This window comes from Sapajus apella, unplaced genomic scaffold (assembly GCF_009761245.1).
Source record: "Sapajus apella isolate SASKATOON/1434 unplaced genomic scaffold, GSC_monkey_1.0 scaffold6, whole genome shotgun sequence".
Lineage (NCBI taxonomy): Eukaryota > Metazoa > Chordata > Mammalia > Primates > Cebidae > Sapajus > Sapajus apella.
The window spans coordinates 44435052-44450952 of NW_022436946.1; the positions used below are offsets into that span (position 1 = coordinate 44435052).

A 15901-nucleotide genomic window follows, 5' to 3' on the forward strand; every position below is an offset into this window, starting at 1 on the left:
GACGGGGTTTCACCATGTTGACCAGGACGGTCTCGATCTCTTGACCTCGTGATCCACCCGCCTCGGCCTCCCAAAGTGCTGGGATTACAGGCTTGAGCCACCGCGCCCGGCCTGTTGGTGGTCTTTTTAATACTGGGATCACATTTCACATCCATGAATGACCTCATACTCTAATAATTGTAATAATAATACTCTAAATACTCTAATAATGGACCTCATACTCCAATTTTATCCCATAATGAGACATTTTTTGTTGGAAACTGGATACCTATCTAATCTTCCTCTTTTGTCCTACAAGACACATCCCCCCACCACCAACGCCAATTCTTCATTAACCTTCCCCGTTTTCTTACTCAAAATAGTTGTCCAGTAATCAGTAAAAGTTGATTGGAACATACTCTCATATCTTGTATCCAAACGTATGGTTCCCACATCTACATTCAAGTGATGCTTTGCCTACAGTGGAGGGCCCTGCACCACCTGGGATTGCTAGTTTCGGGTTTAAGTACCCTTCTTTGGAAACAAAAACAGTGACACGTGTCAGAAGCCCCTCCCGCGCGGTCTCTTCTCCCTCCTCCTCCTCCGCAGCAGGAGGCCTGGCCCCAGCGACCTGCACCCGGGCGAACCAAACGTTCCACTTCGCCCGCCAGACTCGGCCGTGAACTCGCGCGCTCTCGGGGCCATTCCCCGCTAGTGCCGAGTTATGGGCGAACCTCCCAAAAAGGAGAAATGCGAGTGGGTCGTCCAACTCTGAGGAGAAACGAGAATTCCCGTTCTCATTTCCTCTGATTTCTCCCCCTACCCAGGACCCCACTTCTCGAATACTCCCGTGGGGAGGAACGACGAATGCCGCCGTTCCCACGAAGCCGCCCGCTTCCCACTCATGCCCAAACAAGGATAGTCTCCTGTAGAGAGGGAACAAGAAAATTAAATAAGCGGGCGTTTCAAACCAAGTCCTCGAGTGCGCAGACTGGCCGTGGAGCCGCGGGAGCGGGGCGGGCAGTCCGGGACCAGCGCGGGGCTCCGCCCGCCGGGGGGCGCGGGGCGGCGGGCGCGTGCGCGTGCGCGGTGCAACCCCAGCCCTGGCCGCCGCCGCCCGCCGCCGCCGTCTCGATGCCTATTTTAGTCAAAGCGGCTGCGGGCGTGGGGACCCGGCCCGGGCTGCGGAGCTTCCGGACCCGCGGACCCGCTGAGGAGCGCGCGTCCGACACCCGTCGAACCGCTGAGCCCGTGTCCCCCGCGTCCCGCGCTCCGAAGCTGCCGCTCCGAACTTTGGTCGGTGCAGCCCAGGTTCCTCGCCGAGGACCAGCCAGGTAAGGATGGGACGCGCCGCTGCCGCCTGCTGTCCCCCCGCGCCGGGCTGTGTGCGGCCTCGCGGTCCCGTGGCTAAATCGAGAAGCGAAAGTTGGATCTCGGCCCCTCCGGGAGCAACTTTGCCGTCCCGGGCGGCGACTGCCTGTTCTCCGCGGCCGGGGGCGCCGCCCTCTGCCCCTCCTCGCTGGCCGCGCCCTCGCGGGACTCTAGACCTTTGGGGGCCGCCCTTCTCCCCGGGTCTGAGCGCCGCGGCCATCGAGACCCTCAAGGATAGGCGGCCGCCACTTGGTCAGGCAGCCCCAGCCCCCCCGGGCCCTCGGCCCCACCGAGTGCTGGCTCCCGCGCTCTGCGGCGGCAAGCCCCTTGGTGAGCTCGGCCTCTGCTCTCTCCGCCCGGTCCCGGGGTTCCTCCTCGCCCCCTGTAGGGCCGCTGCGTCCCGCGCGGAGGCTGCGTGCAGCCGGGCGCACGGTGTCGCCCACCCCGTCCCCTGTCCGAGTGTGGGGTGGGTCACGGGGCTCACTCCTCACCCCCGCGGCCCGAGAGCTCCCGGCCTAGGAGGACTGTCGCCGCGGACCCTCCTCGTAAGGAGCGAGGTCAGAGGGTCTCCGGAGACCACACATGGCTGGAGACCCGAGTACGCGCCACCCACTCGCAGCCTCCTTCCCCGACCCTTTGGGAACCGGTTGTTGGCCAGGCAAGTCCCAGAAACTGCCTGCTTTGAAGCATGAATAAGTGCTAAAAGACTAAGCAATGTAATGCCATTTGCCATTCGGAAGATGTGCGAAAATTCAGTTAGAATTAGAGAATGAATTAAGCCGATTAGCAAGACTTTTGCTCATTGCAGTTATCTTTTTCCTTTTTTTAGTTTGGTAAAGGTTTAATGTAAGTTTCAACATTTAGCTATTTAGCCCTGCAATCACCTTTTTGAAAACCAATAAACAGAACTTTATTAGTATAGGTAATTTAAAGACATAAACTTTCATGACCTGATGAGGGATACATAATTTCTCTTGATTTAGTCAAAATTAATCTGAAGGTTGACCAATTTACCAGTCTAACCTTTCCCTTTCCACCTATTCTCTGTATAAGGATGGTTCAGTGTAAGCTGCTAAACGATTAAGTGGAAATCAAAATAAACTGATCTGATCAATATTTTCGACAATAGGTTAACTGGCATTTCACAGTAGACAATTATATAGATATATAGATACATCTGTATGCCTTTACGTCTATCTGTACAGATATATATATCTCTAATAAGGTGTGATGCTTCAAAACATCTTTAGGATGATCCTACCTTCTAAAAATTGCTAATAATATTTCTGGTTCTTGGGTCAGTAATTGTAGTTTTCCTGTCATTTTTCTTGGACCAGAAATTGGTAGTTTTCATGTCATTTTAAGAACTTCTAAAAACCTGATACTGAATTATAGTGGATTAGTAGGCAGTACAGGTGAAATTGGGTGGATTCGAGGGGGAATATGGATTGATTGATTATGTAAATATGTATTAAACCATAGGCTATTAAAACTTTAAAGAGTTTTAAAGACGATCTAGTTTAGCTGCCCCATTCCAAGGAAGAAACAGACCCGAGGAGCAGAAGCGACTTTCCCTGGCTTATGTGGCTCCCTGGTGGCTTGTGGTATAGAACCTGACTCAACCTCAGGAAGGCTAGGCACTCTCCTATCTTTATTACTGAGATGTAGGGGGACTGCACAATCTAAAAGTGTTTGTCATGTTGAGATTCCTTCAGAGTGGCTTTCCTCTCTGCTTCAGTGGCCTTCTCTACAGAGGCTAAGCCTTGGAAGTACACGAATAAACATTGTTCCTCCCTCATAGAGGACAAAGGGTAGTTAGGACAAACAGGACAATGGGAGTGTAGATACATTCTACAGTGCTGTCGAAATGGTAGTTATTATTAACCTATGCAATGCTAGGGTAGGTGATGTTAGGTTATGAGTGATAGAGGACACTTCATATTGTTCTCTCTCCTGCAGAAGTTATGAGATTCATTCTCATTTGGTCCTGAAAAGCAAATTTTGTATAAATGGAGTTATTAAAATAATAATCTTCCCTCCATCCTGATAGGCTTATGTATTTAATGATTTCAGACATTTGGAAAACAGGTGAATTTTTGTTTCTTTTTGTAGGAAATCAATATCTAAGTCAACTATTACTGTTCTATTTATGAGCTATTTCAGAATTGTGTAAAAAGATCTTCAGTTGACTTGATCATTTCATTCACAATTTGTAAATTGGTGTGGTTTTTTTTTTTAAATCATCTTTAAGGTATGAAATTCTTTCAGATTTGTCTGTTAACGTCCTTTCAAAGTACCCATTTTGTACCAATTAATTATTCTACTACCTAAAACCTTTACTTTAGTATATTGAGAATAAGCAGTAGAAAAGTAAGATTAATTGCTTGACCTTATTTTGAAAGAAATACATATTTCTAAATTTAAATGTATTTAGGGTTCCCATTTGGAATTTTCCTGAAACAGAATAATTCATATATCTGGTAAACCTTCATAGTGTTTGGCAAGGACCAAATTTGTGTAAATAATAATAGAGTTCTTTGTAAGGACCAGAGACTGAAGACAGGTAACACGGGAAATGGTTTGATATAAGCATGTGTAAAATGTGTATTCTTTAAATGTACTTGCTATGGATTTTTATATGTATAAGTAAACCAGAAGTTTACTACTTTTTAATTTGTGATATGCTACCAACTAGAATTATTATGGGAAATAAAGTAGAGATTTAAATTAGGCAATAAAAGAAAGTTTCATGTTGTATCTCCCGTGTGTATATAAATGTTTAATGTATATGGCTATATATTATTTGCATATATGATAATGTATTATGTATGTATGATACAGTGATTTAATGGTGATATAAAATAGAGACTTCTAAATATCCTAAGCTTTCAAATAGATGTGAGAGTATTAATATTTTTTAAGTATTCAAATAATTAGTTTTCTAGTTATTTTTCCTGTGTTTGGATTCAGTCACCAGTGGGAATATGATGGAAGACTAGACTAAATAACTTTGTAATTACTGTGGTTTATGAACATTGGTGATTGTTTTAAAGACTAATTAATTCCCTCACTCCTCCCTTCCCTACAAGTCGGTATATGTATATTTGTGCTTATGAGGGAATAGTTGTACCCTATGCTAAGTATTTTATGTATTTTATTTCATTTAATCATAAGGCAAATGAGATATTATTATTATCCTTTAACAGGTAAGGAACTGAATACATTTAATATGTGACAGAGTTGGGATTTGAATCTGGATCTGTTTAATTCATAAGTACTAGAGAAGTCTATTTAATTCACAGAAATAATTTTGGTATAATACCTATGGAAGTAATAAGATATAGTTGCCATTTTTATGATTTTACTTTTGTTTACTTGTTTTTACAGGAATTTTCAAAATGAATTATACAGAGTCCAGCTCATTGACGGAATCAACTGCCATAGGTTTTACACCTGAGTTAGAAAGTATCATACCCGTGCCTTCCAATGAGACCACTTGTGAAAACTGGAGAGAGATACATCATCTGGTTTTTCATGTAGCAAATATTTGTTTTGCAGTTGGGTTGGTTATTCCAACTACTCTTCACCTTCATATGATATTTCTTAGGGGAATGTTAACTCTAGGTAAGACACCTAACTGATATTTTATGTAACTTTTCTGTAACTGACATCAGATGGGCTTTGCACTGAGGGCTTCAGGGTATTCTTTGTCAGGTCCATAGCAAGCTAAAAAACCTGTCTTCGTTACTGAATTGGCAGTATATCAGTTAGCTTAGAGCATACACCTTCATATGCCATATCTCTCCCTTACTTACTTTGTTTATGTGTGCTTTCACATGTTGTTTAGGTTTTCCAGATATCAAAAAATTCATTCATGTGTAAGAGTATGAACTTTAGAGCTAAATTATGTGATTCAAAAACTGGTTCTACTACTTGCTAACTATGTAACTTGGGCAAATGATTTAATCTTTCTATTGCCTCAGTTTCCTTATTTATCAGATAAGGGTAAAAATAATACCACCTCCCAAAGTTGTTGTGAATTAAATGTGTGTCATATATATTTTTAACTTGGAATATTGCCTGCTCATAGTAAGTACTGTGTAGTTTTAACTGCTATTACTTGAAAAGATATTTGCTATGGGCAGTAAAGAAACATTGGGAACAAAAACAATTACCTAGACATAGTAGTTCAAACAAAACTATTTTTTTTTTTTGGTCCCTGTAACCCTGATGAAGCAAATTAAATTGATTCACATCAGAATATTAAAACAATTGAATCTGTTACTTTAGCCAGTGATTCTTGACACATTACTAATATGATTATTTCCTTGATGACTCATTTATTCAGATCATTTTTGAGTACCTGTGATGTGTCAGACAAAGACTGAGGAAGGCTGACTTCATCCTTGAGAAAGACACTCTAATGGGGGCTGGCAGAGAAACAGATGGGCAATCCCAGTATGGTGTATCGGATGCTGGGATGCAGGCGTGCACCCATTATCCAGGGGGACATGGAAAAGGTGATAGGCTCAGTAGGAAGGCAGAGCAAGGTCCCCCTGAGGAGGTGACATGGGACCTGGATTTTGGAAGGTGAGCAAGATTTCTCTGAGTGAGCATGTGCGATATCCAAGCAAAGAGCACAGAAGAGGAGGAAATTGAGCTTATTGGGGTGAACGTAGAATATCACATTGTGCCTAAAAATTTATGATAAATGGGCTGGGCACAGTGGCTCATGCCTGTAATTCCAGCACTGTGGGAGGTTGAGGCAGGCAGATCACCTGAGGTCAGGAGTTCGAGACCAGCCTGGCCAAAATGGTGAAACCCTGTCTCTACTAAAAATACAGAGATTGGCCAGGCGTGGTGGCAGGCATCTGTAATCCCAGCTACTCGGGAGGCTGAGGCAGGAGAATCACTTTAACCCAGGAGGCAGAGGTTTCAGTGAGCCGAGATCGTGCCACTGCACTCCAGCCTGGCAACACAGCGAGACGCCGCCTCAAAAAAAAAAAAAAAGTGATAAATGACAAGGAAGAAGAGGCTAAAAGGTTAGGAGAAGCTTGCGGACCTCTGTGGTGTGTGACCTATGGGTAAGGTGAGGATTGCAATAGGAGGAGCAGGGAATTGAATAGAAAAAAAAGAAAAAAAACACTGTATCCTATAAAAAAAACAAAAATCAATTATGAATTTTAAGACAGAGCTGTGGAGGTAGAGTTAACCAAAGATATTATCAAATCTAACACTTTATTATGTAAATGTAGAAAGAGAAACCTAGGCCAGGCATGGAGGCTAACACTTATAGTCCCAGCACTTTGGGAGGCTGAAGTGGGAGGATCTCTTGAAGCCAGTAGTTCAAAACCAGCCTGGGCAATGTAGTGAGACCCTATGTCTGCAAAAATTTTAAAGATTAGCTGGGCATGGTGGCATGTACCTGTGGTCCCAGCTATTTGGGAGGCTAAGGTGGGAGGACAGCTTGAGCCTGGGATGTGAGTCTGCATTACATCATGATGCTACTGCTGCACTCCAGCCTGTGTAACAGAGCAAGACCCTGTCTCAAAAAGAAAAAAAAAAGAAATCTAGACAAGTAAAATGACCCATCCAAAATTAAGATGGAGAAAAAATGGCCAAACCAGAACTATAATTCAGGTCCTCCGGTTTTTCTCCATCCTCTCATTATGTACCCTGTCTCCTTTAAATTATTTTAAATTGCTTCACTACTTGCTATGAAATATTACTTAAAGAATCTTGAAATTTTTACATTTTGGGCTTTATTGAGGTACCTTAAATCATTCTTATGAAATAAAAAATTGCAAGTGAGTAACTTTTAAAGTGGGAGGTTAGCTTTTGTGTGCATGTGTCAGTGATCTATATCTTAATGATGTTTTATTTTAAATATATGTACTGTATTAACTCTCCTACCATAAAATTGATCAAAAGAAACTGGGGATATTTTATATAAGGTAAGAGAATTGATAAGAAAACACAGGAAGATTCTCAGAGATGAATGGATAATCACCAAGGGAAAATTCAAATGGCTAAAACATTTTGGTAAAATATGCAGCCTCTCTGCTGGTAGTGACTTACTGTATTAGTTAAAAAATAAATAAAATAAAATAAAATAAAATATGCAGGCTCACCAGTAATCATGGAAATGCAAAATAAAATATAATACATAATTTCTCACTATCAAATTAGGATTTTTCACATCTTATGATGCAGCCATGTGTTATATAATGAAAGTGTTCCCGTAAGATTATAGTACCATGTTTACCTTTCCCATATTTAAATATACAAATACTTACTATTGTGTTACAGTTGCCTGCAGTATTCAATATTCAATACAGTAACAAACTGTATTGTATTAGTTTATGCCCTATAGTGTAGTAGACTGTGCCATCTGAATTTATGTAAGTATACTCTATGATGTTCGCACAGCAACAAAATCATTTAACAAAACATTTCTCAGAACATAACCCTGTCATTAAGCAACACGTGCCTATGCTGACAACTTGATACTTGCATTTCTAACTAGTAGGATTGCAAATTTGTACAAAGCTTTTGGGAAACAATTCTTCAATATTGTAAAATTACTATAAAGTTCATTCCCTAGATTCACCTTCGGGGTAATCCAGACTAAGTAAATCACGAGTACAGAAAAATTTGTATGTATAAAATTTTCTGCTTGTCAGAAATTATACCCACAAAATCTTGTCTTTCCAGCAATTGGGGGATGGTTAAATAAATTATAGTTTAATCAGTTGCGGTCATTTAAAATTGTACTTTCAAAGAGTTTAATGAAACGGGAAAATCACTGCAATTAGTTAAAAAGGAGATTTTAAAATATTATATGTGTTAGGTTTGCCATCAGGTAAAACTGCATGAAAACTATAAGGCAGAATTAAATTATTTGGTATTTAATGGCTTTCTTTAAGTAGTAGAATTATGAAATTTTCCCCTTTAAAAATATTTTTTGTACTTTGTATTTCTAGTATATTTTTTATATAGATTTTATGCAACAAAGGGTATATTTGGGTTTTTTTGTTACTGGACAAAAACCAAAATGAAACAATGTGATAATTGGCTTAGGTAGTTCTAAAATGTGTTTGATTTTCAGTAATCCCCACATCCATGGATTCACTTTCTGTGGTCAACTATAGTCTAATAATATTAAATGGAAAATACCAAGAATAAACAATTTATAAGTTTTAAATTGCAAGACACCCTGAATAGTGTGATTAAATCTTGTACTGTCCTGCTGTATCCTGACTGGAATGTGAATCATCCCTTTGTCCAGCTTATCCCCACTATCTGTGTTATCTACCCAGTAATCGCTGAGTAGCTGTCTTGGTATCAGATCAATGAAACACAGTGTTTATAGAGTTGTGTACTATCCATGGTTTCAGGTTTCCACTGGGGGTATTGTAAAGTATCACCTTCAAAAAAGGGATGACTACTGTATAGAGAGAGGATATCAAATTTATTAAGCTCCCTGCTTAAGCTCTTCTGGACATCTAACATGTTAACCGTGTTCTTCAACAGGATGTACGCTTTATATTGTCTGGGCCACTCTCTACCGATGTGCCTTGGATATAATGATCTGGAATTCTGTGTTCTTGGGTGTCAACATTTTGCATCTGTCATATCTTTTATACAAGAAGAGACCGGTAATTACTAAAATTAATTAATAAGGAAGTGATTTTAAAGCTAAAACTTTGAAAGATACTTTGTTCAGATTTAAGAGTAAGAATCTACCATATTTAGCCCCTTTAATATCATTTCTCTGAAGATTAGACTTTCTGTTTACATGTGCTTAAAAGTGAAACATTTTAGTACCATGAAATTTGTTCTACAAATGAGTTTTTAAAACTTTAAAAATTATTAGCATATGAGAGAATGTGAATAATGTTCTCCTTTTTAAGTCATATTGCTTGATTTTTTTAATATTGATATTCAGATGTCACTTGGAAATATTTCCCATTTATAAAATTACTAGCAGGCAACTTGTGTAAACATTCTATGATTTACAAATAGTTCATGTTGTTTTTTAGTGTAATAACTATTATTTTTTCTAATACCCAAAATATTCATTTAAGGAAGTCACCATATTTGGTAGGTTGCTACCAAAACACTCGTCTTTAACTTTTGCTTTTCAACTCTGATTTATCTTGTTGTATTCCTTGATCATATCAAGAACAAAAATAGAGTAGGAAAACAACAGGGCTCCTAGAAATCACTCGGTATGTATTACTGATTTTCCTAAGCACAAGCAAGCATTCAGTAAAGTAAAAGATCCAGCGCTTGCCTTAATCTTATGTTATGATTTGCATGTAGAAAACTATTGGGAAACAAACTATTGGAAAACAATTCATAGAAAATTATAATTTGAATAATAGATGATATATAATAGGCATTCAACTATACTGTAACCTTGTCAAACATAGTGACTCAGTCTGTGTTGTTTTACCGTATTAGTCAGTTTTCTCTAGGTTATGCTATGTAATAAGTCTCAGTGATATGTGACAGCAAATGGGCTTTTTTTCTCACTCACCTTGTATCTTGACTCTGGCAGCTGTGTGTCAGCTGTGATTCTGTTCTATGCATCTCATTCATTGCAGGGTTTATGCTGAAGCAGCAGTTTCTGTTTGGACCATGCATTCTCATAGCAGAGGGAAAAGCACTAGAGAGCAAAAGAGAAACACCCAATGTCTTAAAACTTTTGCTCAAAAGGGACACATTGTTTCTGCTTACATTTCATTGGCTAAAACAAATGACATGGCCAAGTTTGATACTTTGGGGCATGGGGTGGAATAAGGGCATGTACAGTCCTCTTACAGAGGTTGGGAACAGTGAATAATTGGGAACAATAATCTAACACAGTTGCTGCTGTATCTCCTTTTCCTATCAACCTTGATTGGCACACAGCAGGTGCTCAGAAAAACCTTTGATGAGTAGATGCTTTCAAAGAAGGTAAGAATTAGGCCAGGTGCAGTGGCTCATGCCTGTAATCCCAACACTTTGGGAAGCCAAGGTGGATGGATCACCTGAGGTCAGGAGTTTGACACCAGCCTGACCACATGGCAAAATCCTGTGTCTACTAAAAAATACAAAAATTAGCTGGTGCACGGCTGTAGACCCAGCTACACGGGAGGCTGAGGCATGAGAATCGCTTGAACCCAGGTGGCAGAGGTTGCAGTGAGCCAAGATCGTGCCACCGCACTCCAGCCTGAGTGACAGAGCGACACTCTTGTCTCAAAAAAAAAAGAAAAAAAATTAAGAGGGCTTCATGAGGCTGGGCACCGTGGCTCATGCCTGTAATCCCAGCACTTTGGGAGGCCCAGGCTGGAAGATCACTTGAGATTAGGCGTTCGAGACCAGCCTGTGCAACATAACAAGACTCCATCTCTACAAAAAATTTAAAAATCAGCTGGGTACGGTAGCACACACCTGTAGTCCAAGCTTCTTGGGAGGATCACTGGAACCCAGGAGTTTGAGACTGCAGTGAGCTATGGTCACATCACTTTGCTCCAGCACAGGCAACAGAGTGAGACTCTGTCTCCAAAAAATAAATACATAAAGAGGACTTGATCTGAAAGTTATAGGATGAGCAGATTATGAATAAATCATTCTAAATGGTCATTACTGGAGCTTTGGAGTGGAAGAGGTAGATAATAATAATGATTACAGTTTCTGAATGTCAGAACTTGCTGGAACTCTAAAATATAAGGATCAGAAGTTGCTGATGTGATCATAGCACCAAATAGGTAAATCACTTAGTATCTGTGCTTTTGTTTCTTCTCATACTATAAATTTACTTTTTTGAAAAATATAAATGCTGGATTTTCCTCAAAATGAAACAGCAGGACAAGGTGGAGTATTGCAAATGCTAGAGTGACATCAGGTTGAAGCAGCTGTCATGACCTGGGCCTATAGGCTTCATGTCGTGCCTGCCAGAGATACAGTGCAGTATGGTTTTCCATCTACCCAATTAGTGTGACTTTGAGAGACTAATGCTGGGCCCAAAGATGGGGCATGACCTGTGCTTTGGAGAATCTGACAACAAAAATGATTAAGCCATTTTGCTTTTCTCTTCCTCCAGTAGCCAGCCTTATTTGCCAGTGGATTCTTCATTTTACAGAGTTAATTTTAGCTTAGGATGAAACTTCTACACTGAAAGTCTTTTATACCCTTTTATTTTCCTTCACTTTGCTTGAGAGTACGTAAATATAAAGCAGTGATTGCAGCTGTGCATGTGTGTTTTTCTGTATTGGTGCATTAAGTAATTACATGGAGATAAAATGCTTAAAGTATATGTCACTTGTATAAATTTATTTCCTCATCACTTCCTGTTTTGTGTATTTATTTTCTTGCTGCCATATTTAAAAGTTAGTCTAATTTTTTTCTGTGTGAAGTAGGTTTTACAGAAAATGTTTTCTGTTATTTATAGAAGGGACTAAGATTTGGAAGGTGAATGTGGTGACAACATTCAAAACCTAAACAGTTGGATTATAGCTCATAGGAAGAGATTATGAGCCATAGAGTTATGATCTACTGTGTAAGATCCTTCCCTTACACAGTGAGTTCAGTTTAACTGCAGAAGTTTTTTAAATTTTTTTATTTTTGTTTTTTGACACAGAGTCTTACTCTGTTGCCCAGGCTGGAGTGTGATGGTGCAATCCTAGTTGACTACAGTCTCAAACTCCTGGGCTCAAGTAACCCTCCCACCTCAGCATCTCAAGTAGCCAGGACTATAGGTATACTCCACCATGAGTGGCTAATTTTTTTTCTTTCTTTCTTTCTTTTCTTTTTCTTTCTTTTTTTTTTTTTTTTTTTTTTTTTTTTTGAGACAGAGTTCACTCTTGTTGCCCAGGCTGGAATGCAATGGTGTGATTTCAGGTCACTGTAACATGTGCCTCTCAGGTTCAAGCAGCTCTCCTGCCTCAGCCTCCCAAGTAGCTGGAGTTACAGGTGTATGCCACTACACATGGCTAATTTTTTGTATTTTTAGTAGAGACGGAGTTTCACCATGTTGGTCAGGCTGGTCTCAAACCTCTTACCTCAGAAGATCCACCTGCCTCGACCTCCCAAAGTGGTGGGATAACAGGTGTGACCACTGAAAGTGCTGGGATTACAGGCATGACCACCACGCCTGGCTTTTTTTCTAAGTAGAGTTAGAACCTCACTGTGTTCCCCAGGCTGGTCTCAAACTCTTGGCCTCACATGATCCTACCACCTCAGCCTCCCAAAGTCCTGAAATTACAGGCATGAACCACCTCGCACAACCTAAATGTACACTTTTAGCATCTAAAGCACAAACTTTTATCACCATTTACTTGCTGTGTAAGGTTCTGTTGGCCTAAATACAGAAGGTTGATGGTATATATCAAAGATTTGTTTGTTCTCAAAACCATGTTTAGACCTCAGAAGTCAGTATGTTGGGGTTGCTGCTGCATTGGTACAGCATCTAGTCCTTGGTGCATTTCAGGTAAAGATTGAAAAGGAACTCAGTGGCATCTACCGGCGATTGTTTGAACCACTCTGTGTGCCTCCAGATTTGTTCAGAAGATTAACTGGACAGTTTTGCATGATCCAAACCTTGAAAAAGGGCCAGACTTACGCTGCAGAAGATAAAACCTCAGTTGATGACCGTCTGAGTATTCTCTTGAAGGGGAAGTAAGTGTTCTATGGAAATCAAAATTCCTAGTTTACCTTTCATCTTTTCATGGCCTCTGGGAAGGAAATGAATGGAAGAAAATGTTGCTAGTGAATTGAGGAAGCAGTCACAGGGTTTGTTGTTGGTGAAATTTATGCTATAACTACACTTTCCAGTGCTGTAGAGCAACATATTAAAGCCAGGTTGAATGTACTGCTCTGAATCTTGATGTCAGGATTTTCAGTTGCAAGATTTTAACCATTTTTGACCTTTTATTAAAAATTAATGAGTCAAAATTGAAGTGGATTTAAATTAGACATTGAAATTCAAAAAGATTATACATGCATCAGAGTTTATTTGTCTTGAATATCACAGAAATATAACTTCTAGGAATATCAGCCTTCTGGGGAGAGAGCCAGTTTCTGTGTTGTGCTGGCATTGTTATTAATGGTACCTCTTTCTCTCTCAGGAGTATCCCAGCTTGAGTAACAAATTATATAGTCACTTCCTTTATAAGAGCAATAATAACCACTAGACGACATATGTCTGGCTCAATACTGGACAATGCTTTTTTCTAACGTTAGTTTTTGAAATACTTGTGCCTAAAGAGGTGCTTTTAGTTATGTCCATCATCTGTGGAATTTAAAAAACTTTACTACAAATCAAAATCGCATAAGATGATAGCAGTTTTAAGGATTATCATGTTATTTGTGAAATAGTGCCTTTATTAACATTAATTTCTGTTATCAGAATGAAGGTCTCCTATCGAGGACATTTTCTGCATAACATTTACCCCTGTGCCTTTATAGATTCTCCTGAATTTAGATCAACTCAGATGCACAAAGGTGAAAAATTCCAGGTATGTTTTCACATGATTTTTAAGGAGATTGAAACTAGCTTGTATCTCACTCAAAGTCCAAAGGATATTAACAGAAACACAGTTATGAGCTACTGGGGAAAAAAACAAGTTGCCATAAGGCATGTATAATATTACCCCATTTAAAAAAAAAACACTTTATTTATTTATTTTTTTTTGTGACGGGGTTTCACTCATGTTACCCAGGCTGGAGTGCAATGGCGCGATCTCGGCTCACCGCAACCTCCGCCTCCTGGGTTCAGGCAATTCTCCTGCCTCAGCCTCCTGAGTAGCTGGGATTACAGGCACGTGCCACCATGCCCAGCTAATTTTTTGTATTTTTAGTAGAGACGGGGTTTCACCATGTTGACCAGGATGGTCTCGATCTCTTGACCTCGTGATCCACCCGTCTCGGCCTCCCAAAGTGCTGGGATTACAGGCTTGAGCCACCGTGCCCGGCCAAAAAAAACTATAAAAATAGTGTGTATATGTACAGAAAATATTCAAGAAAGATATATTTGAATTTTGTTATAATGTTATTTCTAGACTGTATTTGATTGCTTTTTTAACCTTTTTTTTTTTTTCTAAAATATCTAATATTTTTGTTAGCAAAAAGGAAAATGTAAGTTGTAGATAATTAGTGTTCCTAAGTCATGTAATTGATATTTATTGGGGAAAAACAGAAAACTGGCCTTACCTTAGGGAATTTAGTCAATTCTTATAAAAAAAAAATCGAATCACAACTCTTTTAGACTTAATGAATATGTTTAAGGACAAAGAAGGAAATTCTTCGTAATGACAGTAATTTGAACTTGGACTACTTAGTGCGATTCCTTTTGTGTTAAAACAGATTATTCCATTACATGGCACTTTGTTCTGATTCTTTCTGTAAGTGTCCAGCCCTCCAATTTTATTCATTCACCTTGTTATTGGAAGGAAATTAACCAAGAAAATAAATAGGTGAGAGGTTTTTTTAGTCATAGCCTCTGGATTAACAGCAGTAAGGAAATATCCTGAGAACAGGATTGCTTATGGGCAAGAAGGTAAATCTATTTAGGGAGGAAATTGAAATGAAGAGGCTGTTACTACCTGATAGAGAAAACAATGTTAGTGTTTCTTGATGACAGAATCTTAGAGTCTCATTTTGAGATGCTGTATCATTTGGGATGCCACAAAAGTGAAGATAAAAGAACATTTACAGACATACAGTTTAGTTTATATTATTTACCATGGTTTCAGCACTGCCCTGCACCCACCCTTCCTGAATAACTGGCCTGAGTAATCATGCAACTTGTTAGTTTTGTGCATTTACTAAAAGATTGCATATAGATTCACTCTTATGCGACATTCTTCCCAAGCTGGCTGGGTTTACGATACAGAAGGAGACAGCAAATGCTGTGTCCTGGCTCCTCTATTTACACTCTCACTTTGTTGTGAGGGTTAGCTTTGCTGTGAGATTTATGTTCTTATTTTATCTTTAATCACCACCAACTACACACTGGTGCAGGGCCATATCTTTTTTCTCTCTTTCTTTCCTGTGACCTTTTTACAGTTTCTGGTTCCAAAGCCCGACGTTTATCTTTTGCCTGTATTTCTCTGTGTATAGTAGCAGGTGGTTTTGTGTGATAACTATCTTATATAATCCTGAAGGGGATGGGGTGGGAATTGAGCCTCCTTTGTTTCCAGAATCAAGTGGTTCACAAGAGGCCAGAAATAGTAACATACTATCGTTTCCACTGAATATATTTATAATTAAGCAAAAAAAAAAAAAAAAAAAAAAAGGAATTCCTCTCAGTAGCTACAGTTCTTTTTCTTCTTGGGGTCTAGGGATTGGATTTTGGTAGTTGAGAATTATTCCCAATCATTACTGTAAAGATTCCAAAATCGTGACCCAAAATTTGTAGTACTGTAGCTGGATGAAGAAAATGTATTCAGCTTTTCTTAATACCAATCAGCTTTTTTCTGCATAGAGTCTTGTGTGGGATTTCCTGATTGGTCAGTAGATTAAAACTAGCATCATCAAACCTGTGTCCTATACAACTGGAGCCATC

The 15901-nt window shown here is 39.7% G+C and overlaps 1 protein-coding gene across 3 annotated transcripts in view; it reads left to right on the plus strand.

Moving 5' to 3' along the window:
- Nucleotides 1–1117: 1117 nt before the first annotated feature.
- The window catches only part of BVES (blood vessel epicardial substance), a 36406-nt gene continuing 21622 nt past the window's right edge, over nucleotides 1118–15901 (plus strand). Inside the window, exons 1-6 of one of the 3 annotated variants that reach the window (XR_004267927.1) lie at nucleotides 1149–1313; nucleotides 3401–3438; nucleotides 4738–4974; nucleotides 8884–9008; nucleotides 12827–13014; nucleotides 13745–13853. Coding sequence is in view for 2 of the 3 variants with exons in the window: in XM_032275157.1 (XP_032131048.1) it covers nucleotides 3405–3438; nucleotides 4738–4974; nucleotides 8884–9008; nucleotides 12827–13014; nucleotides 13745–13853 (693 nt within the window). In the remaining variant the exon portion in view is untranslated. Of the gene's footprint in view, nucleotides 1314–3400; nucleotides 3439–4737; nucleotides 4975–8883; nucleotides 9009–12826; nucleotides 13015–13744; nucleotides 13854–15901 lie in introns of all 3 variants that reach the window. The other 2 variants (XM_032275157.1, XM_032275158.1) reach the window with 2 other exon arrangements.